Genomic DNA, 20,186 nt, shown 5'->3' with positions numbered 1-20,186 from the left:
TTTCCATCTCTTAAAGAATTTTCCATAGTTTGTTGTGATCCACACAGTCAAAGACTTTGGCATAGTCAATAAAGCAGAAATAGATGTTTTCCTGGTATTCTCTTGCTTTTTTGACGATCCAACAGATGTTGGCAATTTGATCTCTGGTTCCTCTGCCTTTTCTAAAACCAGTTTGAGCATCTGGAAATTCATGGTTCACATGCTGTTGAAGCCTGGCTTGGAGAATTTTGAGTATTTACTAGCATGTGGAGATGAGAGCAATTGTGCGATAGTTTGAGCATTCTTTGGCATTGCCTTTCTTTGGGATTGGAATGAAAACTGACCTTTTCCAGTCCTGTGGCCATTGCTGAGTTTTCCAAATTTGCTGGCATATTGAGTACAACACTTTCACAGCATCATCTTTCAGGATTTGAAATAGCTCAACTGGAATTCCACCACCTCCACTAGCTTTGTTCATAGTGATGCTTCCTAAGGCCCACTTGACTTCACATTCCAGGATGTCTGGCTCTAGGTGAGTGATCACAGCATCGTGGTTATCTGGGTCATGAAGATCTTTTTTGTATAGTTCTTCTGTGTATTCCTGCCACTTCTTCTTAATATCTTCTGTTTCTGTTAGGTCCATACCATTTCTGTCCTTTATTGTGCCCATCTTTGCATGAAATGTTCCCTTGGTATCTCTAATTTTCTTGAAGAGATCTCTAGTCTTTCCCATTCTGTTGTTTTCCTCTATTTCTTTGCATTGATCACTGAGGAAAGCTTTCTTATCTCTCCTTGTTATTCTTTGGAATTCTGAAATCAAATAGGTATATCTTTCCTTTTCTCCTTTGGTTTTTGCTTCTCTTCTTTTCACAGCTATTTGTAAGGTCTCCTCAGACAACCATTTTGCCTTTTTGCATTTCTTTTTCTTGGTGATGGTCTTGATCACTGTCTCCTGTACAATGTCACGAACCTCTGTCCATAGTTCTTCAGGCACTCTATCAGATCTAATCCCTTGAATCTATTTCTCATTTTCAGTGTATAATCATAAGGGATTTGATTTAGGTCATACCTGAATGATTTAGTCATTTTCCCTATTTCTTCAATTTAAGTCTGAATTTGGCAATAAGGAGTTCATGATCTGAGCCACAGTCAGCTCCTGTCTTGTTCTTGTTGACTGTATAGAGCTTCTCCATCTTTGGCTGCAAAGAATATAATCAATCTGATTTCGGTGTTGACCATCTGGTGATGTCTGTGTGTAGAGTCTTCTCTTGTGTTGTTGGAAGAGGGTGTTTGCGAAGACCAGTGTGTTCTCTTGGCAAAACTCTATTAGTCTTTGCCCTGCTTCATTCTGTATTCCAAGGCCAAATTTGCCTGTTACTCCAGGTATTTCTTGACTTCCTACTTTTGCATTCCAGTCTCCTATAATGAAAAGGACATCTTTTTTGGGTGTCAGTTCTAAAAGGTCTTGTAGGTCTTCATAGAACCATTCAAGTTCACCTTCTTCAGCATTATTAGTCAGGCCATAGACTTGGATTACTGTGATATTGAATGGTTTGCTTTGGAAATGAACAGAGATCATTTTGTCATTTCATTTTTGAGATTTCATCCAAGTACTGCATTTCAGACTCTTGTTGACTATGATAGCTACTCCATTTCTTCTAAGGAATTCTTGCCCACAGTAGTAGCTTTAATGGTCATCCGAGTTAAATTCACCCATTCCAGTCCATTTTAGTTGATTCCTAAAATGTCAACGTTCACTCTTGCCATCTCCTGTTTGACCACTTCCAATTTGCCTTGATTCGTGGACCTAACAATATTGCAGGTTCCTATGCAATATTGCTCTTTACAGCATTGGAATTTACTTCTATCACCGGTCATATCCACAACTGGTGTTGTTTTTGCTTTGGCTCCGTCTCTTCATTCTTTCTGGAGTTATTTCTCCACTGATTTCCAGTAGCATATTGGACACCTACCAACCTGGGGAGTTCATCTTCCAGTGTCCTATATTTTTGCCATTTTAATATTGTTCATGGGGTTCTCAAGACAAGAATACTGAAGTGGTTTGCCATTCCCTCCTCCAGTGGACCACATTTTGTCAGAGCTTTCCACCATGACCCGTCTATCTTGGGTGGCACCACATGACATGGCTCATAGTTTCATTGAGTTTGACAATGCTGTGTTCCATATGATCAGATTGGTTAATTTTCTGTGATTGTGGTTTTCATTCATTCTGTCCTCTGATGGAGAAGGATAAGAGGCTTATGGAACCTTCCTGACGGGAGAGACTGAGAGGAAACTGGGTCTAGTTCTGATGGGTGGGGCCATGCTTAGTAAATCTTGAATCCAATTTTCTGTTGATGGGTGGGGCTGCGTTCCCTCCATGTTATTTGACCTGAGGCCAAACTATGGTGGAGGTAATGAAGATAATGGTGACCTCCTTCAAAAGGTCCCAGGCACGCACTGCTGCACTCAGGGCCCCCAGCCTGCAGCAGGCCACCACTGACCCACACCTCCGCCGGAGGCTCCTGGACACTCACGGGCGAGTCTGGGTCAGTCTCCTGTGGGATCACTGCTCCTTTCTCCTGGGTCCTGGTGTGCACACGGTTGTGTTTGTGCACTCCATGACTCTGTCTCCCCAGTCCTGTGTAAGCTCTGGTGGCTCTATGGTGGGGTTAATGGTGACCTCCTCCAGGAGGACTTATGCCAGACCCAGGTCTACTGCACCCAGAGCCCCTGCCCCTGCAGCAGTCCACTGCTGACCTGCACCCACAGGAGACACTCAAACACAGTTCTGTCTTAGTCTCTGTCGGGTCTCTGGGTCCTGGTGCGCCCAAGGTTTGTTTGAGCCCTCTGAGGGTCTCTGGTGGGTATGGGGTTTGATTCTAAATGTGATTTCGTGATTTCACCCCTCCTTACCATCTTGCTGAGACTTCTCCTTTGCCCTTGGAAGTGGGGTATCTCCTCAAAGTCGCTCCAGCACCACGCAGCTGCCACTCTAGATCTAGATCTTTCTAAGTATTACTTACCATGAGCATGTGAAAAAATATATATATATATATAATATATGGACTTGGAGTCCTGAAGAAGTCCTGCCAGGAACTAGAGGCTCACTCACTGCAGTCAGGGCCTCAGGAAGCAGTTCCCAGGCCTCCACCCTCCACTGGATTTTCCAGCTGGGGGTTGGCACTTCTGGGAGCAGGCAAATCTCCCCAAAGCAGATACAGCCACTGCCCAGAAGCTCTGACTTCATGAATAGCAGCCCACTGACTCCTCACAATGGGGCCTGGAATGACCCCTTCAGAATTTCTTTCCTGGCTTTGTCTGGGGGCCCAGTTGAAATGTGACATTACAGGGTGTGGGGAGATGACCTTGTACTTTGGGGAGCCACTGGCCCTTCTTGCAAAGTGTGATGGGCCTCTACTCCCTTCTTTCCAGAGCATTGCTGTTTTTCTGGTCTTCTGTCTGGTTCCTGCCCCAAATGAGGACTCAGATTGACAGCACAGAGGCTGAGGCCCAGGGCTGCCCCAGGCCCAGGGACATAGAGCCCTGAGGGACAGCCCGTGAAGGTTCAGAGCCTAGCCCACTGTTTGGAGTATTCTGGGCTTCTTAAGGGAGGGCCATGGCCTGCCAGCTGGCTGGTCATCCTGAGCAAAGCCCTGCCTAACTAGGGCCTCTTTTTCCCATCCTATAGAGTAGAAATAGGGTGAACCTGAAGATGTCTTAGATTCCATTTAATTCCAAATTCTGTCTAATGACTCTGGCTCCCTCAAGTCCCCAGATGTCCCTCAGGGGCCTCTGGAGCAACCTCAGAATTTCCTATTATGAGTTGTTCCTCCCACAAAGCTCTAAGTAGTGAGGGATGAGGTGGCAGCCTGGAGGAAAGGGGCTGGGGGTGGGCATGAGGAGGGGCTGCTGGGCAATGCTGGCAGGACAACAGTTCTGCCACAGCCCCAGGGCCTAGCGGTCAGTGACTGCAGACACTGAAGGTGATTGCATGAACCATGTGGAAGGGCCCTTCTTCTTTCTGCTCCCAGGTGTCAGCCCAGAGCTGGGTGCCTGGTGGTAGTAGGGGTCACTATAAGAATTCAAGAGGCCGGAGGAGAGCAGGGACCCCCAGCCGGGCATCAGCAGTTCCCTTTGTTGATCTACCATCATTTTGCTAAGGTGGCAACTCTCTGTCTTTGCTTCTGTGGCTGCTGCCATTTCCAGTCACTAGTCCCCTCTTTCCTTGTGGCTTCTGCTGCCTCCTAGCTTCTGTTTCCTCACTCCATTTCTCTGCCCCCAGGAGTCAACTCTCTCTGTACATACCACAGTCAAATGAAGTCTTGGCTTTCAGTCAAGACCATAGTCTGATCCATACATGAGCTATCCTGTGACTAGGCATTCTCATTATCTCTGCTCAGTGGTGGCCAAGTGGGAGGGTCACTGGGTCATTTTGTTCAGAAAAGTATGGCCAGCACATGATGGCCACTCTGGAAGGTCTAGGGGCTGGCAGGGCTCTGGGATGGCCCAGAAGGACCCAGCCCCCACTGGGAGGCACTAAGACCGTGCCTCTGAGGCTGCCATGGTCCTGGACCACAACTCCAGCCTCACTGGGGACTTCTGGGAGAACGATCCTCCAAAGGGCCAAGGGCAGCTGAGTTCCTGGTCAGACTGAGAACACAGGGAGGAACACGACACATGGCCTGGTCCTCCAGGTGCTCAGAGTCTAGAGACAGTGATCAGATCCAAACATGCGAACCTCAACCAAACATTAACAGTAGAATGTAGGCCCTTTGGGAGCTTGGAGCCTGGAGCAGGGCTGTCTGTGCTCAGCTAGGGGACAAAAAAGGAAGAAGACATTTGGAGGGACAGAGAGAAGAGATGTGAGGTACAGAGAAGTGGAAGGTGGGAAAAGTTACCTTCAGAAAGCAACTTGGAGCTGGATCACAGGACTCGGGGATTGTCTTTCCCAAGGGGCACAGGAATCATAGAGGGTAATGAGGAAGGAGTCAGCCATGGAGATCCGAGTCTCAGGGTGGTAAGTCTGGTTTTGGGCCCTGGCCCTGATAAGTCTGGTTTTGGGCCCTGGAGAAGGGAGGTGAGATAACTGTGATCCAGGAGGCCAGACCAGAGGCTGTGCCCATGATGTGGTGACAATGCTGAGATGCCTTTTGTTTTAAATGTGAGTCCATATTCCATCATCATCACCCCCTCCCAGAGGGTCTCTGGGCCCGTCTGTCAACGCAATACTTCTGGCTTCCCCATGGGGCTCCGTGCCCCACGGCCACTGGGTGTGAAGCCCTAACACTGTGGATGATACCCACCGAGTTACCTTGGTACAGGTAGATCCAGGCCCATCACTCCACCCATGCCCAGCTTCCCCAGGGGAACCTCCCGCCTCCTGCCCCTCCCACCCCCTGCTCTCCCGCCCCCGATGCAGGTCGATGACCCCACTTGGGAAAACATCAGGCTTGCTCATATAAGGAGCCCGGGGCCAGGCCAGCATGCCCAGCAATGGCGTTGGCTCAGTGGCCCTACCTCATCTTGGCCCTGCTCTCCGGCTTGGCAGTCTCTGGCTTCCCTAGAAACCCATCCCTGCTGCTTGGGGTAAGTCTGCCCCTTATTCACCAATAGGCAGGCAGGGAGGCCACACTGGGCAGTCCTCTGTAGAATGAGGAGGAGGCAGAGGCTGGGCAGTGAGCTGCAAGGAACAGGGCAGGGTATAGGGGGACCTGGGCCCCAGACCTGCTGTCAAATCTGATGAGACAGCTTCCCCGGGGGAGCTTAAATCTCTTGGGCCTCTGTTTGCTGACTTGTCAGGTGGGTGATGCACCACGATCAGCTCACCTCACTGAGGGGCTCTGGGGTTCATATATAGACAAGGGGAGAGGCCTCTAGGAATGGCCAGGCTGAGCTGCATGGGGTACAGTGGTGGTGGGGTCTGGAGGCCTGGGGCCTAGGGAGGGGCAGAATGAGTCGGGGTATATGGTGCAGGGGGAGAGCACTGACTTTGGCCCTCCCTGACACGCTCCCCTAGACCTTCCCCCGGACCTCAGTCTCTCCATCTACTCAGAGCCCTTTCTACTCTGACATGTGGCTCTGGGTGGGTCCTCCATCCGGAGGCACCTCAAGGTGTGTGTAGGTACTGGGGGAGGTGGTCACTGCTGAACCCTGGCCTCAGCCCACAGCCTCTACCCAGGCCACGGTAGCCTTGGCCTTGGCCCGACCCCTGTGTTTGTCTTTGTTTTTTTCCAGAAACGGAGCCTCCCGGGAAGGGTGAGAACTTTCACAAGAGATGGGGCAGGGCAGAGCTGGTTGCCCAACAGCGGAGGAAGTGGGCGACAGGGGAAGGTCCCTCCAGCTGGCAAACTCCCTCATGGCCCCCTGCCCTGGCAGACCCCTGCTGCCTCCTGAGCCCTGGGAGAAATCTCCAGGGAACCATGCCCCTCAGACTCGCTGATGCAATGGAGGACCACCCTTCCACGGGTCCTTCTTCCCACAAACGCTTACCGAGTATTTATCAGACCCCATGCATGGGGCAAGAGACACACAGTGAATGACCCTGTGATGCCTTCGCGAAGCATCTTTATATCCATGTTCAATCCAGATGTCTCCCTAGAACATCCCTTGGCCCATCATCCCGTTGGAAAGAGGGTGCTGGGGGGCGCGAAGGCCCTCCCCATGCATCGCCCTTGGTGCAGGAAATAAGGGCCTATTTGGGAGACAGAACCAGGCAGCTATCAAAGGACACAGGGAGCAGAATGGAGTGTGTGTGGACATGCTCTTTCTAAGCTGAGCTCTGGAAGATGAGCGGGAAGAGCTAGGAGCCAGCATGGTAGGGACATGGACTGAGCAGAGGAGGCAGGACCTGCCCAGCGGCCCCCAGAGCCATGGGGAAGGCTGTCCTGGGGGTGGTAGGGAGAATAGAAGGACTTTAAACAGGAGAAGGACAGGTCAAATTTGAGTTTTTACACCATCTCACTGGCTACAGCTGCATGTAAACCAGATTATAGAGCTAAGGAGGCAGAGCAGCCATCACAACAGTGGTGGCCAGTTAAAGGTAGCGACCAAAGATACTGCCCAGGCTTCTGACGTGTGTGACTGGGAGACTGGAGGGGCCACTTACCAGGCAGGAGCTTTGTAGCCCACAAAGGGGAGCTTGAAGGGGAGCAGCCAGGAGGAGGTCCTGGTTTCCAGGGGCCTCAGGCTGGCTGGTCACAGTCCGCTGATACACTGTCCCTCTCCCTCAGGCAGTCGATGGCATCGAAGTCTACAGCACCAAGGTCAACTGCAAGGTGACCTCCCGCTTCGCTCACAATGTCGTCACCACCAGGGCCGTCAACCACGCAAACACAGCCAAGGAGGTGTCCTTCGATGTGGAGCTGCCCAAGACAGCCTTCATCACCAACTTCACCTTGTGGGTGTCACCACAGCTTCTGGCTCTGGGCAGGGAGGGGAGTCTGGCTCAGCCTGAGCCCCTCCTTCCCCAACTCTATCTCTGCAGGACCATCGATGGTGTTACCTACCCGGGAAAGGTCAAGGAGAAGGAAGTTGCCAAGAAGCAATATGAGAAGGCCGTGTCCCAGGGCAAGACAGCTGGCCTGGTCAAGTAAGTGTGGACCCCCAGGCCTTGGGGAGAATGTCAGGGCTGTGAGGGCCCTCAGAGACACTAACAAAAGAACAGCAGCTATTATTATTACCTGGCAAAATGTGCTGTAATTCTTACAACGTTATCTTACTTTGAAGTTGAGGCAACCAAGGCTCAGTGTGAGTAGGGGGCTCTCCCAGGGGGAAACCAGAGGCCCAGGAAGCAGGGGGCTGTGCTCTTTCTGGGGCAGTCATTGTTTTTCATCCCCATTCAGGGCCTCTGGGCGGAAGCTGGAGAAATTCACGGTCTCAGTCAATGTGGCTGCAGGCAGCAAGGTCACTTTTGAGCTAACCTACGAGGAGCTGCTCAAGAGGCATAAGGGCAAGTACGAGATGTACCTCAAGGTCCAGCCCAAGCAACTGGTCAAGCACTTTGAGGTAACTGGCCACTCGCTTGTAGCCCCTGAGGGGATGGGGTGCCAGAAAGAGCCCTGGGCAGAGCCCACAGGAGGAGTATAGGAGCCCAGGCCCCAGCAACTGGCCAAGGAGGCGTGGGGGAATTACAGTGGTGCTGCCCACAGCACTTGGGCCAAAGGGAGGAGGCCAGACTATACCTGGACTATCCAGGTTGGGTGCTGGGCCCTTGAGGGCAACATCACCAAGTGTTTCTGTAATGCTGGTAACTGGTTACTTGGGCATTTTTACCTACATCAGAGTACAAAGCCAAAGGAAATGCTTTTAGTGGTAGACTCTGGGGCACCATATGGCAGGGAGTGGAAGAGCTTTGGGGTCAGAGTACCCAGCTGCAAACCCATGTGGTCATCTCCTTGCTGGGAGGCAGCAGGCTTGGGTGTCACAGAGTTGTCCTAGTGGCTGGTCCCTGCACCACACTGACCCATCTCCTCACCCTTGTTGTCCTGGAGGCTGGGCTCAGCACTGTCACTAAGTGACATCCCGTGACACTTGGCCATTTCAGATCACGGTAGACATCTTCGAGCCACAGGGCATCAGCACCCTGGATGCTGAAGCCTCGTTCATCACCAATGACCTCTTGGGCAGCGCCCTCACCAAGTCCTTCTCAGGGAAAAAGGTGGTATAGATGCCTCTGGGGCCTGGGGGGAGGGAGCAGGGGCAGGAACACTGAGTCTAGCAAGGTGAGTTTGAACCTGGGGGTTTGACAGATGCAAGGGAGAGACAGAGAGAGAGAGAGAGAGAGAGAGAGAGAGAGAGTGTGTGTGTGTGTGTGTGTGTGTGTGTAGGTATGAGGCGGGGATCAGGGAGGGGGAGAAGTCTGTAACATCCCCTTTCTCCTAGGCTACCTGGGGCAGGAGTCAGGATGCTGGAGGCAGGGGGCTGTTTGCTGGTGATGACCTGCCAGAGGAACTGGGGTCTCAACTGCACTGGGGAGGGGACAGGGAAACCATTTATGAAGCCTGATCCTGTTTCACTTCGGGAAGGTAGGGCAGGCTGCTGGTCCCTGTTTTACAGAGAAGGAGACAGAGACCTGAGGGAGTTTTTCAGATCTGACTCCACATGAGTGGTGAAAGAAAGGGAAATTCATTCTTGGTGCTCGTGGTTGGCTCTGGACCCCAAGGTCCCCAGCAATTCCAGGGGTCTTGCTGATCGTGGGTAGTGGATGAATACATGTTTACATGGACAGCAAACCTCAGTCAGGACTCCCAGGGCGAGGCTCGAGGAGCACACTCTCAAGAGGGCTGGTGACCTCTGCAGGCGGTGTCCCCGCCCAGGGCCCCTTCCTCACTCTCTACTCTGCTCCTTCCTTGCTCCTCTTGACAAAAAGCACACAGTGTCACCCAATGAGAAGTTCCTTTTCATAGTGCAGAATTCTCCTCCCTAAGTGGCTTCTAGGTGCAGACAGAGCTAAGGGACTTGTGAGGCCCAGAGAACCAGGAGAGTGAAAGCCTGGCTCAGATAAGGCCTCTAGCCTCCAAGGGGCTCCTGATCTCCGAGGCGGAGAGAGGTGCTCAGGAAGGCCAGAGTACCCCAGAGGGCGGCAGGACTCAGGCACTTTACTGAGTGCCCAGGGCAGCCCCAGGCTGAGGTCTGCAGAGGGCAGGCCCTGCCCAAGCTGAGAGAGGCCCTCCATCACCCTCCCTCAGGGCCATGTGTCCTTCAAACCCAGCTTGGACCAACAGCGTTCCTGCCCAACCTGCACAGACTCCCTCCTCAAAGGAGATTTCATCATCACCTATGATGTGAACAGAGAGTCTCCCGCCAATGTGCAAGTAGGTACCTGCCAACTGGCTCTGCCAGGCTGATCCATCCCCTACTTTGCTCTGGTGAGGGCTGATGTGTGGAGGGACTGCAGCTTCATCTAGTAAAACAACCTTGATCTTCAGCCCAAGCATGAAGTTCCTGCAAGGCATGGGGACCACAGGCGGACCAGAGCCTTTATGTGGTGCCCCCTGGAGGCGAAGAAAGGACATCTTTATTTGGCGCTGCTAAAAGTCTGGGTTCTATTTTCAAGGGTAGCCAATGTGAGGTTGCTGAAGGGCCACTGGTCTCCAGTCTCCCTCTCCCCTTTCCAGATCGTCAATGGCTACTTTGTGCACTTCTTTGCACCTCAAGGCCTTCCGGTGGTGCCCAAGAGCGTGGTCTTCGTGATTGACGTCAGCGGCTCCATGCACGGTCGGAAAATGGAGCAGGTACTCTCCTTGGTGCAAGAGTGGCTGATGGATGGGAGACACAGGGAGATATTTTTAAAGTGGATGAAGCTAATATTCCAGTGAAAGAGAAGAAAGGAGGGCGGGATTTTTAAAAGGCACAAAGCCTCTTTTCCTGCAGATGGCAGGGCCCTGGGCCGGGAACATATCTTCTTGTCTGCTTGTCTTTCTCCTTCCCAGACAAAGGATGCCCTCCTCAAAATTCTGGAGGATGTCAAACAGGATGACTACTTGAATTTCATTCTGTTCAGTGGAGACGTGACCACTTGGAAAGACAGTTTAGTTCCAGCCACTCCTGAGAACATCCAGGAAGCCAGTAAATTTGTGATGGATATTCAAGACCGAGGAAGTAAGAACAGAGGGGAGGGAGCTACATCCTGCCGTTCCTCTCTGCCTGAGCAGCCTGTTTCCCTTCTGCCTTGGCAGCAGAGACTTTGCTGGTCTGGGCCCTGCAGATCCAAGCTGTGGATAGAGGTGGGATGGAGAGTCCTCAGGCTTGACATTGCGGTGTCTTCTCTGTGGTCTAGGGAAACCCATTTCTTTCCAACCTGTGATCTCCACAAGGTAATGCCACAGAGAACTCTTATCCGTGGCAGTTTCATATGAAAGATGACAAGTGACGTCTACACTACTCCCCACTCCTCCCTGTGAGAGGAGCTGGCAGTCCATTTAACTGTTCTCCGATCACAATGTGTTCTTACAGTCACCATGTGCATCTATCCTTGCAGCAGCCCTGAGAGGCTGGTCCTCTTACTCATTTGAAAGACTAAGTCATCCATTCATCACACACTGAGTCATCCAGTCAATATTTACTGAGTACCACCGCGCACAGGCAGGCAGGGTCTTTGGGCATGTGAGCAGGGACTGTTGTCTCGACTGCCTCCCCCTGGCACCCTGAGGATCCCCTCTCATGGTGCCTCTGTCTGTGTGCCAGTGACCAACATCAATGACGCACTGCTGAGGGGCATCAGTATGCTGAACAAGGCCCGGGAGGAGCATACAGTCCCAGAGAGGAGCACCTCCATTATCATCATGCTGACCGACGGGGACGCCAATGTGGGTGAGGCCGCGTGTGTGGCTCTGGCTGCCGCTCCTGGCGCTATAGCCAGCGTGCTGCACGACCTTGGGCAGCTCTCCCCAGGGTCCCCCGTGATCTGTGAGCCCCTGAAGGGCTCTGCTCGCCCCAGTGTCTGCTCACTGAGGGCTTGTGGCCATGACTCTGCCAGCTCTGCACAGGCAGGGGTCAGATCTCTGCAGACAGAGCTGGTCCAGACAGTTGCTGGGGCTATGGCTGCAGCGTAAATACCTCCTTCTCCCGCAGGTGAAAGCAGACCTGAGAAAATCCAAGAGAATGTGCGGAATGCCATTGGCGGCAAGTTCCCCTTGTATAACTTGGGCTTTGGCAACAATCTGAATTATAACTTCCTGGAAAATATGGCCCTGGAGAACCATGGGCTTGCCCGGCGCATTTATGAGGATTCCGATGCCAACTTGCAGTTGCAGGTGTGCCTTGCCTCATATCCCTCTGGGAATGGGGAGCTCACTACTTCCTCAAGAAGCTGTTCCACTGTGTGACGATTTAAGTTCTTAGAAAGAACTTCCTCTCGGGTTGAAATCTCTCTCTGGTCACCTCTTCCCCATCAGTACAGGTTCTGATTTTGTCCACAGGCTGCACAGAACAGACCTGCTTCCTCCGTAGGACTGCCATATCAGATCTAAGACCTCCAGTTAAATAGGAACTTCTCATAAACAACGAATAATTTTTTAGCAAGCATGCTCCAAACACTGAACAGGACACTGTACTTAGTTTGCTGTGCTGTGTTAAGTTGCTCCAGTCATGTCTGACTCTGTGTGACGCTATGGACTCTAGCCCACCAGGCTCTTCTGTCCATGGGAGTCTCCAGGAAGGAATACTGGAGGGGGTTGCCACACCCTACTCCAGGGGATCTTCTAACCCAGGGACTGAACCCCTGTCTCTTACGTCTCCTGCATTGGCAGGAGGGTTCTTTACCACTAGTTCTACCTAAGAAGCCCCCCATTTAGTTTGCTAGTGCTGCCTTAATAAATTACCATACCCGGGCAGCTTCCACGGGCCATTGTTAGTGGTGGTTGCTCAGTCATGTCCGACTGTTTGTGACCCCATGGGCTGTAGCCTGTCAGGCTTCTCTGTCCATGGAATTCTCCAGGCAAGAATACTGGAGTGGGCTGCCATCCCTTCTCCAGGGTATCTTCCCGACCCAGGGATCGAACTTGGATCTCCTGTATTTCAGGTGGATTCTTTACCATCTGAGCCATCAGGGAAGCCCTCCCTGGGTGGCTTCCACAGCAGACATTTATTGTCTCATATGTCTAGAGGCTGGATGTCCAAGATCAAGATGCTGGCAGGGTTGGTTCCTTGTGAGAGCTAGGAGGGAAGGCTCTACTCTAGACCTCTCTCCTTGGCCTGTCGATGGCCATTTTCTCCTTGTATATCTTCATATCATTTTCTCTGTGGGCATGTCTGCCTCTGGGTCCAAATTTCCCTCTTTCAAGGACACCAGTCATACCGGATTGGAGTCCATCCTAAACAACTCATTTTAACTTGATCTCTGTAAAGAGCTTTTCTCCAAATTTAAGGTCATGTCCTGAAGCACGGGAGTAAGGATTTTCACCTGTGTATTTTGGGGTTACAAAATGTGTCCCTATGACAGCTGTACTTATACTAAAAAGTAACCTGTCACTTACCTGTTATTCAAATGTAAGTCATGCCCTGCATTTTCATTTGCTAAATCTGGTAGCCCCTCTCCTCCCCAGCACAGGCAGTGCCTCTCCACCTCTGCAGTGGAGCCCCCGGCCTTCCTCCTGAGTCTCCTGGTCTCCACGCTCTCACTCCACGTCAGCTTCTCTAGTCAGCCTCCACTCTTCCTCTTCTCCTTTTTACTTTCATTTCAACAAACAAACATTTCTTGAATCCTATGTGTCAAGAACTCTGTCCTTTCCTTTTCTATTCTTCCCAGTCTCTAATTGGGATGGCGGGGGCATTGAGGAGGAGGTTCCCCAAACTGAAGGACACAGTCAGGGCCAGGTGGAAGTGGAGATCAGGAGCTGGACTGGCCTAGCTTGAGAGATCCAGCCACCTGCAGAAGCACCAGTGGGAACCTGCCCACCCTGTCCCCTCCCTGCCTGCACTGGTGGCCTGAGATGATCAGGGCCCTCATCTGAACTCTAGGGCTTCTATGAGGAGGTGGCCAACCCACTGCTGACAGGCGTGGAGGTAGAGTACCCTCAGAATGCCATCCTGGACCTCACCCAGAACAGTTACCAGCACTTCTATGATGGCTCTGAGATTGTGGTAGCCGGGCGCCTGGCGGATGAGGACATGAACAGCTTTAAGGCAGCTGTGAAAGGCCACGGGGTAAGCTGACCCGGGGGCCTTCTTGTGTGCTAGGGGTGGGGGACCTACCGATGCAGCCTCTGAACCAGGCCCACCTGGCTCCAGGACACTAGCCTCTTGCCTCCTCCCACCCCCATCCCAGGCCATCAACGACCTGACCTTCACCGAGGAAGTGGACATGAAGGAGATGGAGAAGGCCCTGCAGGAGCGGGACTACATTTTTGGGGACTACATTGAGCGGCTCTGGGCCTACCTCACCATCGAGCAGCTGCTGGACAAACGGTGACCCTAGCCCACCCCTCACACAGCGAGGCCCTGCCCTGACCCCCAGCCTTGCCTCAGCACCTACCTGTGCACCACCCCCCATGCTGGCTATGCTCCAGGAGAGCCCAAGAGGAGGAAACTTTCACCTTGCGACGTGCACCTCCATGCCCACTGCAGCTGCCCGATCCTTCTCTTGGCCAGGCCCCCATGGCCTGTTTTTCCTGGAGCAGAGAGGGTCTGTGATGGGGGGCTCAGGCAGGAGCCTGGGAGCATCTTGAGGGCAGGGATGAGCCTTGACATCCTGTCCCCCACACCCAGCACGGGTCTGCAGAGATGCTGAGGAACATAACGGAAGGCTGAGACCCCAGCCCTCAGCCCCAGGGGGCAGAGCTTGGCCATGCGAGGGGGCCGTGTCAGCCTTCTGTTGGGCTGGATTGGCTGGGAAAGATGCTGGCACTCAGCATGTGAACACCATGGTGACCGACTGGCTGTGGCCATGTTGAGCCCCTTGTGGCTTTCACCTGGAGAAACATGCCCAGAGAGGAATCAGGGCAGGTCCATCTATCCCAGGGAGCTGATGAAACCATTTTCTCTGACTGCTAGTGGGCTCCATCCTAGGGGACACCCATTGGGAGAGGTGGAGGGGGTCTTGGGCTGACCCTCCCACCCTGCCCGTCCCCACAGCAAGAATGCCCAGGGTGAGGAGAAGGAGATTCTCACGGCCCAGGCCTTGGAGCTGTCCCTCAAGTACCACTTCGTGACTCCGCTGACCTCCATGGTGGTGACCAAGCCTGAGGACAACGAGAACCAGACGGCCATTGCCAACAAGCCCGGAGAAGGTAGGCACAGACGGTGGGGGGCCACAAGTTGGATGCCTCCTTCCAGGCCCCTGACCCTGGGTGCCCTGAAAAGAAGTGGGCCTGCTGAGAAAGGCAGGTCTAGGAGGCATCAGAGGAAAATTGGCCAACGACCAGGGAGGGTGTTATAGAGGGAGGGAAGCCATTAGTGTGACTAGTGGAATGTAGGCATGAATAGGAAGAGCCTTGAAGTCTCTAAAGGGGGCAGGGTGTCCAGGATCATTTCTAGGAAAAGGACTGAGGTTGCAGCATGGAAGTGTTGTTAGATAAGACGAAGCACTTCCGACCTAAAAGTTCAGCCTGGAGACAGCACGTGGGGATTGTGAGAGTAAGAGGCCATGAGAGCTGGAGGCTGGGACCAGGCCTGGTCAACCAAACGCCATGAGTGCAGTGTCCTGAGGGTCCCTGCAATTGGCACTGGGAGATATGGGAGGTAAAGAGCCAGTCTGGGCCAGGCCTCTGCCTCCAGGAGCTCCTGCTTCCTGTGGGGGCACACATGGCCCATGGCTGGCCGGCCAGGCAGTGAGTCAGTCACTAGGGCCCTGACACTGGGGTTCTGTGGCCTCCAACCCCATGGTCTCCTCTTCCTCCCTTGCAGGGCCTCTGGATGCAGAAGGTGAGCTTCAGCCAGCGGCTGATGAGTTTCCCAGGAGGAGGTCAAGACAGGACCAAGGAGGCCTTTCCAATCACCCAGGGGACCCACCACCCAGGAAGGGGCCACCAGGACACCTGAGCTCAGCTCCCAGCTCTACTGCCAACTCACCAGGGGCCAGGGCAGGGCTCTGTTTACTCTGAGCCTCAGGGTTCTCATCAGCTGACAAAGCGGGGGGCTTCCCCTGCCCAAGGAGGGACAATTGGGATGAAAGTATTCTGTGACCTGCAAAAATGAGTAACTCAGTTAGTTACTCAGTAACCCCACAGCAAAGCTTTGAAGGAGGCCTCTTACGGTTCCCATTTTACAGAGAGGAAACTGAGGCATGGGGAAGTTAAGTTCCTTTGCTCAAGGACTCGTTCAGCAGGGGACCCAGCCAGGACTTTGGCCCAGGCAGCCTAGTTTTGGCACCGGCTCTGGAGTTCACAGCAGTCTGTGCTTGTCTCATTATGGAACTGGAACCTCATCCCCACACCATCAGGCAGGACGTCCCCAGCCCCTACCGGCCTGCCTTGTCTCTATCCACACAGGCTGTTCTAACCAAACAGTGTATTTCGACTGGGTCACGGCTCTGCCCTCTGAACAGCCCTGTGAGATGTAGTCACTGGTGCACGTGTGTGTGAGTGTGTGTGTAGGTGCATGTCGGTGCATGTTTTGCTACTGAGGACAACAGTCACCTGTGAGCCTCATTCTACTCCAGCCTCGGGACTGTAGTTTAGGGTGGCAGACAGAATTGCTCGTGACAGAGACACTGATAACCTAATGGCTTTTATTTTAGCCACTTGGAAATGCCGATCCCCTGCATTAACATTAGGCCCCTACTACCACCAGCCCTAGAAAGGGATTCCTTGGGGGCACCCCATTTCTGAAGCCTAAACTTAGGGGGTCACATTCCCACCTCTGTCAGCATTGGGGCCCCACTGGGGACAGCAGCCCCAAGACAGGCAGAAGGCCTGGGGTTCGGGGGAGGGAACCCCCTAGACCTTGCTCACACTTACCCTTTGGCTTCTTTTTTCAGAGGTCCCGTCCATGGCTTACCTGAGTGAGTATGTGCCAGCTGCCACAGAGCGCGGCCCTGCATGGTTCCCCTCAGGAGTCTTTCCTGAATCAGCTCTCTGGAACAGGCAGATGGCTGGGGGGGTCCTGAGGAGATGGGGGGAGGTTAAGAGCATTAGGGAGCCTGAAGGTGAGGGGCATGAACCAAACTCTGGGTGGGGGTCTTGGTGCCTCCCCTGGCCTGTTTGTTTCGCTCAGCCCTCTCTCTTTCGTCCACAGCCAGCTACCAGGCTCCCCAAACACCCTACTACTACGGTGAGTTTCCCAGCTTCCCCAGGTCGAGGCTCTGGGCCTAGGACCTCAGGCAGGCCTCCTGCCTGTCTAGGAGTCCATCCCACAGGGACTAGGAGGCAAGGGGAGGTCCCTGGAACAGTGAAAGATCCCGAGAGCCAGCCTCTTCTCTGTGTGTTCTCAGTGGATGGGGACCCCCATTTCATCATCCAAATTCCAGAGAAGGATGATGCCATCTGCTTCAATATTGATGAAGACCCAGGCACAGTGCTGCGCCTCATTCAGGACCCTGTCACAGGTGGGGGCCATGGACTGGGGCCAGGGGCCCTTCCTGAGACGGCCTGGAGCCCCCAGGGTGGACACATGGGCCAGGCTCACTCTGCCCCAAATGCACCCATCTTTAAAGGTAGATTCCATCCTGTAGGGATTTCATATTCCATCCACAGCCACAGGGCCAGGGGTAATGGGGAGACGGTTAGAGTTAAGGCCTGCCTGGGCCTATGGGCAGGACTCACCCTGGGCGTGAGGAATAGTGTTTTTCTGGACAACACTCCCTGGCCCAGACAAGGGGCAGTTCCACAAGGTGGGCCCTCAGCCACCAGTGTGATCCCAATATGTCTAGGAACAGATAGGACTGGCTCTCAAATCCTGGTCTGTCAACTGAGAGACCTGGGTCCCCCACTGGGTTATCCCTCAGGAGGTCTGGCTGAAGGGGAAGCTGTGACCCTAAAAGACCAGTCTGGACTTAGGTCTTGCTGGTCTCTCATTGCCCCACCCATCTGGCAGGCCTCACAGTTAACGGGCAGATCATTGGTGAGAAGACAGGCCGCTCAGATTCCCAGACCAGAAGGACTTACTTTGGCAAACTGGGCATTGCCAGTGCTCAGATGGACTTCCGGATTGAGGTGACACGGGAGAATATCACCCTGTGGAATGGGGACTCACTGAGCACGTTCAGCTGGCTGGACACAGTCATGGTCACACAGGACGGGTAAAGCCCTGCTGCTGGGTCTCTGAGGGGTGATGGAGTGCGAGGGTCTTAGGGGGACTTTGAACAAATCCCAGAAGATCCACGGGGTTAACAGGAGAGACCAGTGGCCTCAGCTCCCACTCTGGGAAAGGTGAACATGGTGGCCCCCAGCCCAACCTTGGGGCTCCCCACCAAAGGCAGACAGATAGGTGGCTGGACAATTCACAGGACAACTTGAAGGAAGGGCTGTGTGGACAAAAGCATTAGGTGGACCTGGCAGGCTGATGATGACAAAGATTCCTGTGTGCATCAGCTCTGGCTGAGCTCACTTGTTCTCAAACTCCTCTGCCTCTCCTGCACCTTCAGGTCACCCCCAAGCTGGGTGGGCAGGGCTACAGTGTTAGTCCCATGGAGGTTCAGAGAGGGGCAGAACCTACCCAACGTCACACAGGAAGCCCAGTGGCCTAGCTGGGGCTTGATCCCAGGTCTCCAGACCCCCAGGACAGCCCCTCGTCTGCTTACGGAGTAGCAGGAACCCACTCAGTGCAGGGCGAAGTCATTGTCCATAAGCATCTTCTCTCCAACACCCCTGACAGTTTCTGGAGTCTGTGTGCTCTCAGATGTCACGTTTCCTGCTCTGCCCTTGATTCAGACGCCTGGTATCATGGCCACTGGGCCCCACTGCTGACCTTTTCTTCTCTTCTAGGCTATCTGTGATGATCAACAGGAAGAAGAACATGGTGGTCTCCTTTGGAGACGGGGTTACTTTTGTGGTTGTCCTGCATCAGGTGTGGAAGAAAGAGCCTGCCCACCATGACTTCCTCGGCTTCTATGTGGTGAACAGTCGTGGGATGTCAGCACAGACACATGGGCTGCTGGGTATGAAATCTTCAAGCTTCAGGTCGTTCAGGCCACATGGTGGAGGGAAAAAGCCACGTGAAAGGGCCATCTTAGTCACCCTGGACCCAGCACTCAACACCCCACCCAGCCTTTGCATCAATCCTGGAAGGCCAATGGCCTTGTCCCGTATGGCGGAGGTAGGGTTGACAGTGTGAATGTTTTTATTCCTAGGACAGTTCTTCCACCCCTTTGACTTTCAAGTGTCTGATGTCCACCCAGGCTCTGACCCCACAAAGCCAGATGCCACAATGGTGGTGAAGAACCATCAGCTGACAGTCACCAGGTGAGGGGACCCTGCTGATGTCCTCAGACTGCTGGGTACGAGATAGGAGGGAAGAGCTCTCTCCACCTACGCACATCAGCCTGGCTGGCTCTTGTCTTCCATGGGATTCCCTTGTTTCCCTCTGGGCTTTTGGCTCCCTCTAATCAGGAAAAAGCCAAATCTGGCCCCCTAGAAGGAGTAACCACATGACCTCACTCTTGACCAGAGTCTGGACTCGTAGAATTGGCAAGTTCACACCCCCTTTCAAGTTTAGGTCCATGAACGTGGCCATCTTGCCTACCCTGCACATCACAGCCTCTCTCTCCTTTCTTTCAGGGGCTCCCAGAAGGACTATAGGAAGGACATCAGCGTCGGCAGGAATGTTGCCTGCTGGTTCGTCCACAACAATGGGCAAGGGCTGATCGACGGCATCCACAGAGACTACATTGTCCCCAACCTGTTCTGAGTTGATACGCCAACTCCTGCTGAGATGGCCAGCCCAGCCTGCCTGGCATCTGGAACAGAGGCACAGAGTGGGGCGTGATAAAAGGCTGTGACAATAAAGGCCAAGAAGGAACTGGACTGCCCCCAGCCTCTGCCTGCTTCCATCAGCCCCTGCTCCAGGGACAGGCAGCTCGAAGGAAGGGTTGGCTGCTAGGAAGGCAACTTCCTGGGCCTCGCCATCAATGCAGCTGGTTGGGGGGTTACTACAGGAGTCAAACACAGGACAGTGGGGGAAGGAAAAAAATAATCGATTACGCAACAAAGGGCCTCTGAGAAGTCAGGAAGGACTGACTGCCTTTCAGGATTTAGGAAGGATGGAGGAAAAGTCAAGGGTCCCTGGCTCAGGAGCTCTTATCAGGGCTGAAGCTTGTTCTATGATACAGGAGCAGAGATGCTCCAAGGCGGATTCAGCCTGCCACTAATTGCGCCATCCATCTCTCCACTCTCTGATCATCTCACCATCCATCCACTGGCTCATCCACCTGCCCACCCCTCCACAATCCATCCATTCAGCAGCTAAACCCAACATTTTGGGCTAGGAACTGGGGGCACACAGCTTAGTAACTCAGTTCCTGTTTGCATGGGTGCTCCAGTTTGTCTTCAGCTTCACTGGGGATTCCTGGGATCCTCCAATCATTCCTTATGGTGACCACCTGCTGCTGCACCCTGTAAGTCCTGAGTGGGGTAGGGGTCAGACAGAGGTTCCTAGAGAAGCGGCTCTGCAGGCTGTCAGCCTGGACAAGCCTCTTCCACCTGAGCAACAGCACCTTTCCCTGCCTGGCCTTCCTGCTCCCAGAGAGAGCTCTTTTACAGAGCAGGACTGGTCATCACTTGCTGCCTGAAACCCTATAAATGACATCTCCCACCTAGGATTCTTGAGACAAA

At 53.4% G+C, this 20,186-nt stretch overlaps 1 protein-coding gene across 2 annotated transcripts; it reads left to right on the top strand.

The window, feature by feature from the left end:
* The first annotated feature begins 5,440 nt into the window (after window positions 1–5,440).
* ITIH3 (inter-alpha-trypsin inhibitor heavy chain 3) lies at window positions 5,441–19,388 on the top strand. 2 transcript variants are annotated; one of them, NM_001101898.2, is made up of 22 exons: window positions 5,441–5,568; window positions 6,217–6,237; window positions 7,212–7,378; window positions 7,466–7,570; window positions 7,824–7,986; window positions 8,525–8,638; window positions 9,669–9,794; window positions 10,098–10,214; window positions 10,413–10,581; window positions 11,167–11,292; window positions 11,554–11,735; window positions 13,441–13,626; window positions 13,748–13,887; window positions 14,554–14,708; window positions 15,325–15,342; window positions 16,397–16,420; window positions 16,654–16,689; window positions 16,850–16,963; window positions 17,452–17,656; window positions 18,342–18,514; window positions 18,707–18,818; window positions 19,134–19,388. In NM_001101898.2, the coding sequence occupies exons 1-22, from the start codon at window positions 5,476–5,478 to the stop codon at window positions 19,261–19,263; spliced, it is 2,676 nt and encodes an 891-aa protein (NP_001095368.1). In that variant the 5' UTR covers window positions 5,441–5,475; the 3' UTR covers window positions 19,264–19,388. The 2 variants fall into 2 exon arrangements, with proteins under 2 accessions (NP_001095368.1, XP_024838302.1); XM_024982534.2 differs by lacking the exon at window positions 19,134–19,388 and having other exon boundaries at window positions 5,462–5,568; window positions 18,712–18,818.
* Window positions 19,389–20,186: the final 798 nt, after the last annotated feature.

This window comes from Bos taurus, chromosome 22 (genome assembly GCF_002263795.3).
Source record: "Bos taurus isolate L1 Dominette 01449 registration number 42190680 breed Hereford chromosome 22, ARS-UCD2.0, whole genome shotgun sequence".
NCBI classification, from domain to species: domain Eukaryota; kingdom Metazoa; phylum Chordata; class Mammalia; order Artiodactyla; family Bovidae; genus Bos; species Bos taurus.
The sequence above is the reverse complement of the archived record's forward strand: the minus strand, read 5'-3'. Positions and strand labels throughout refer to the sequence as shown.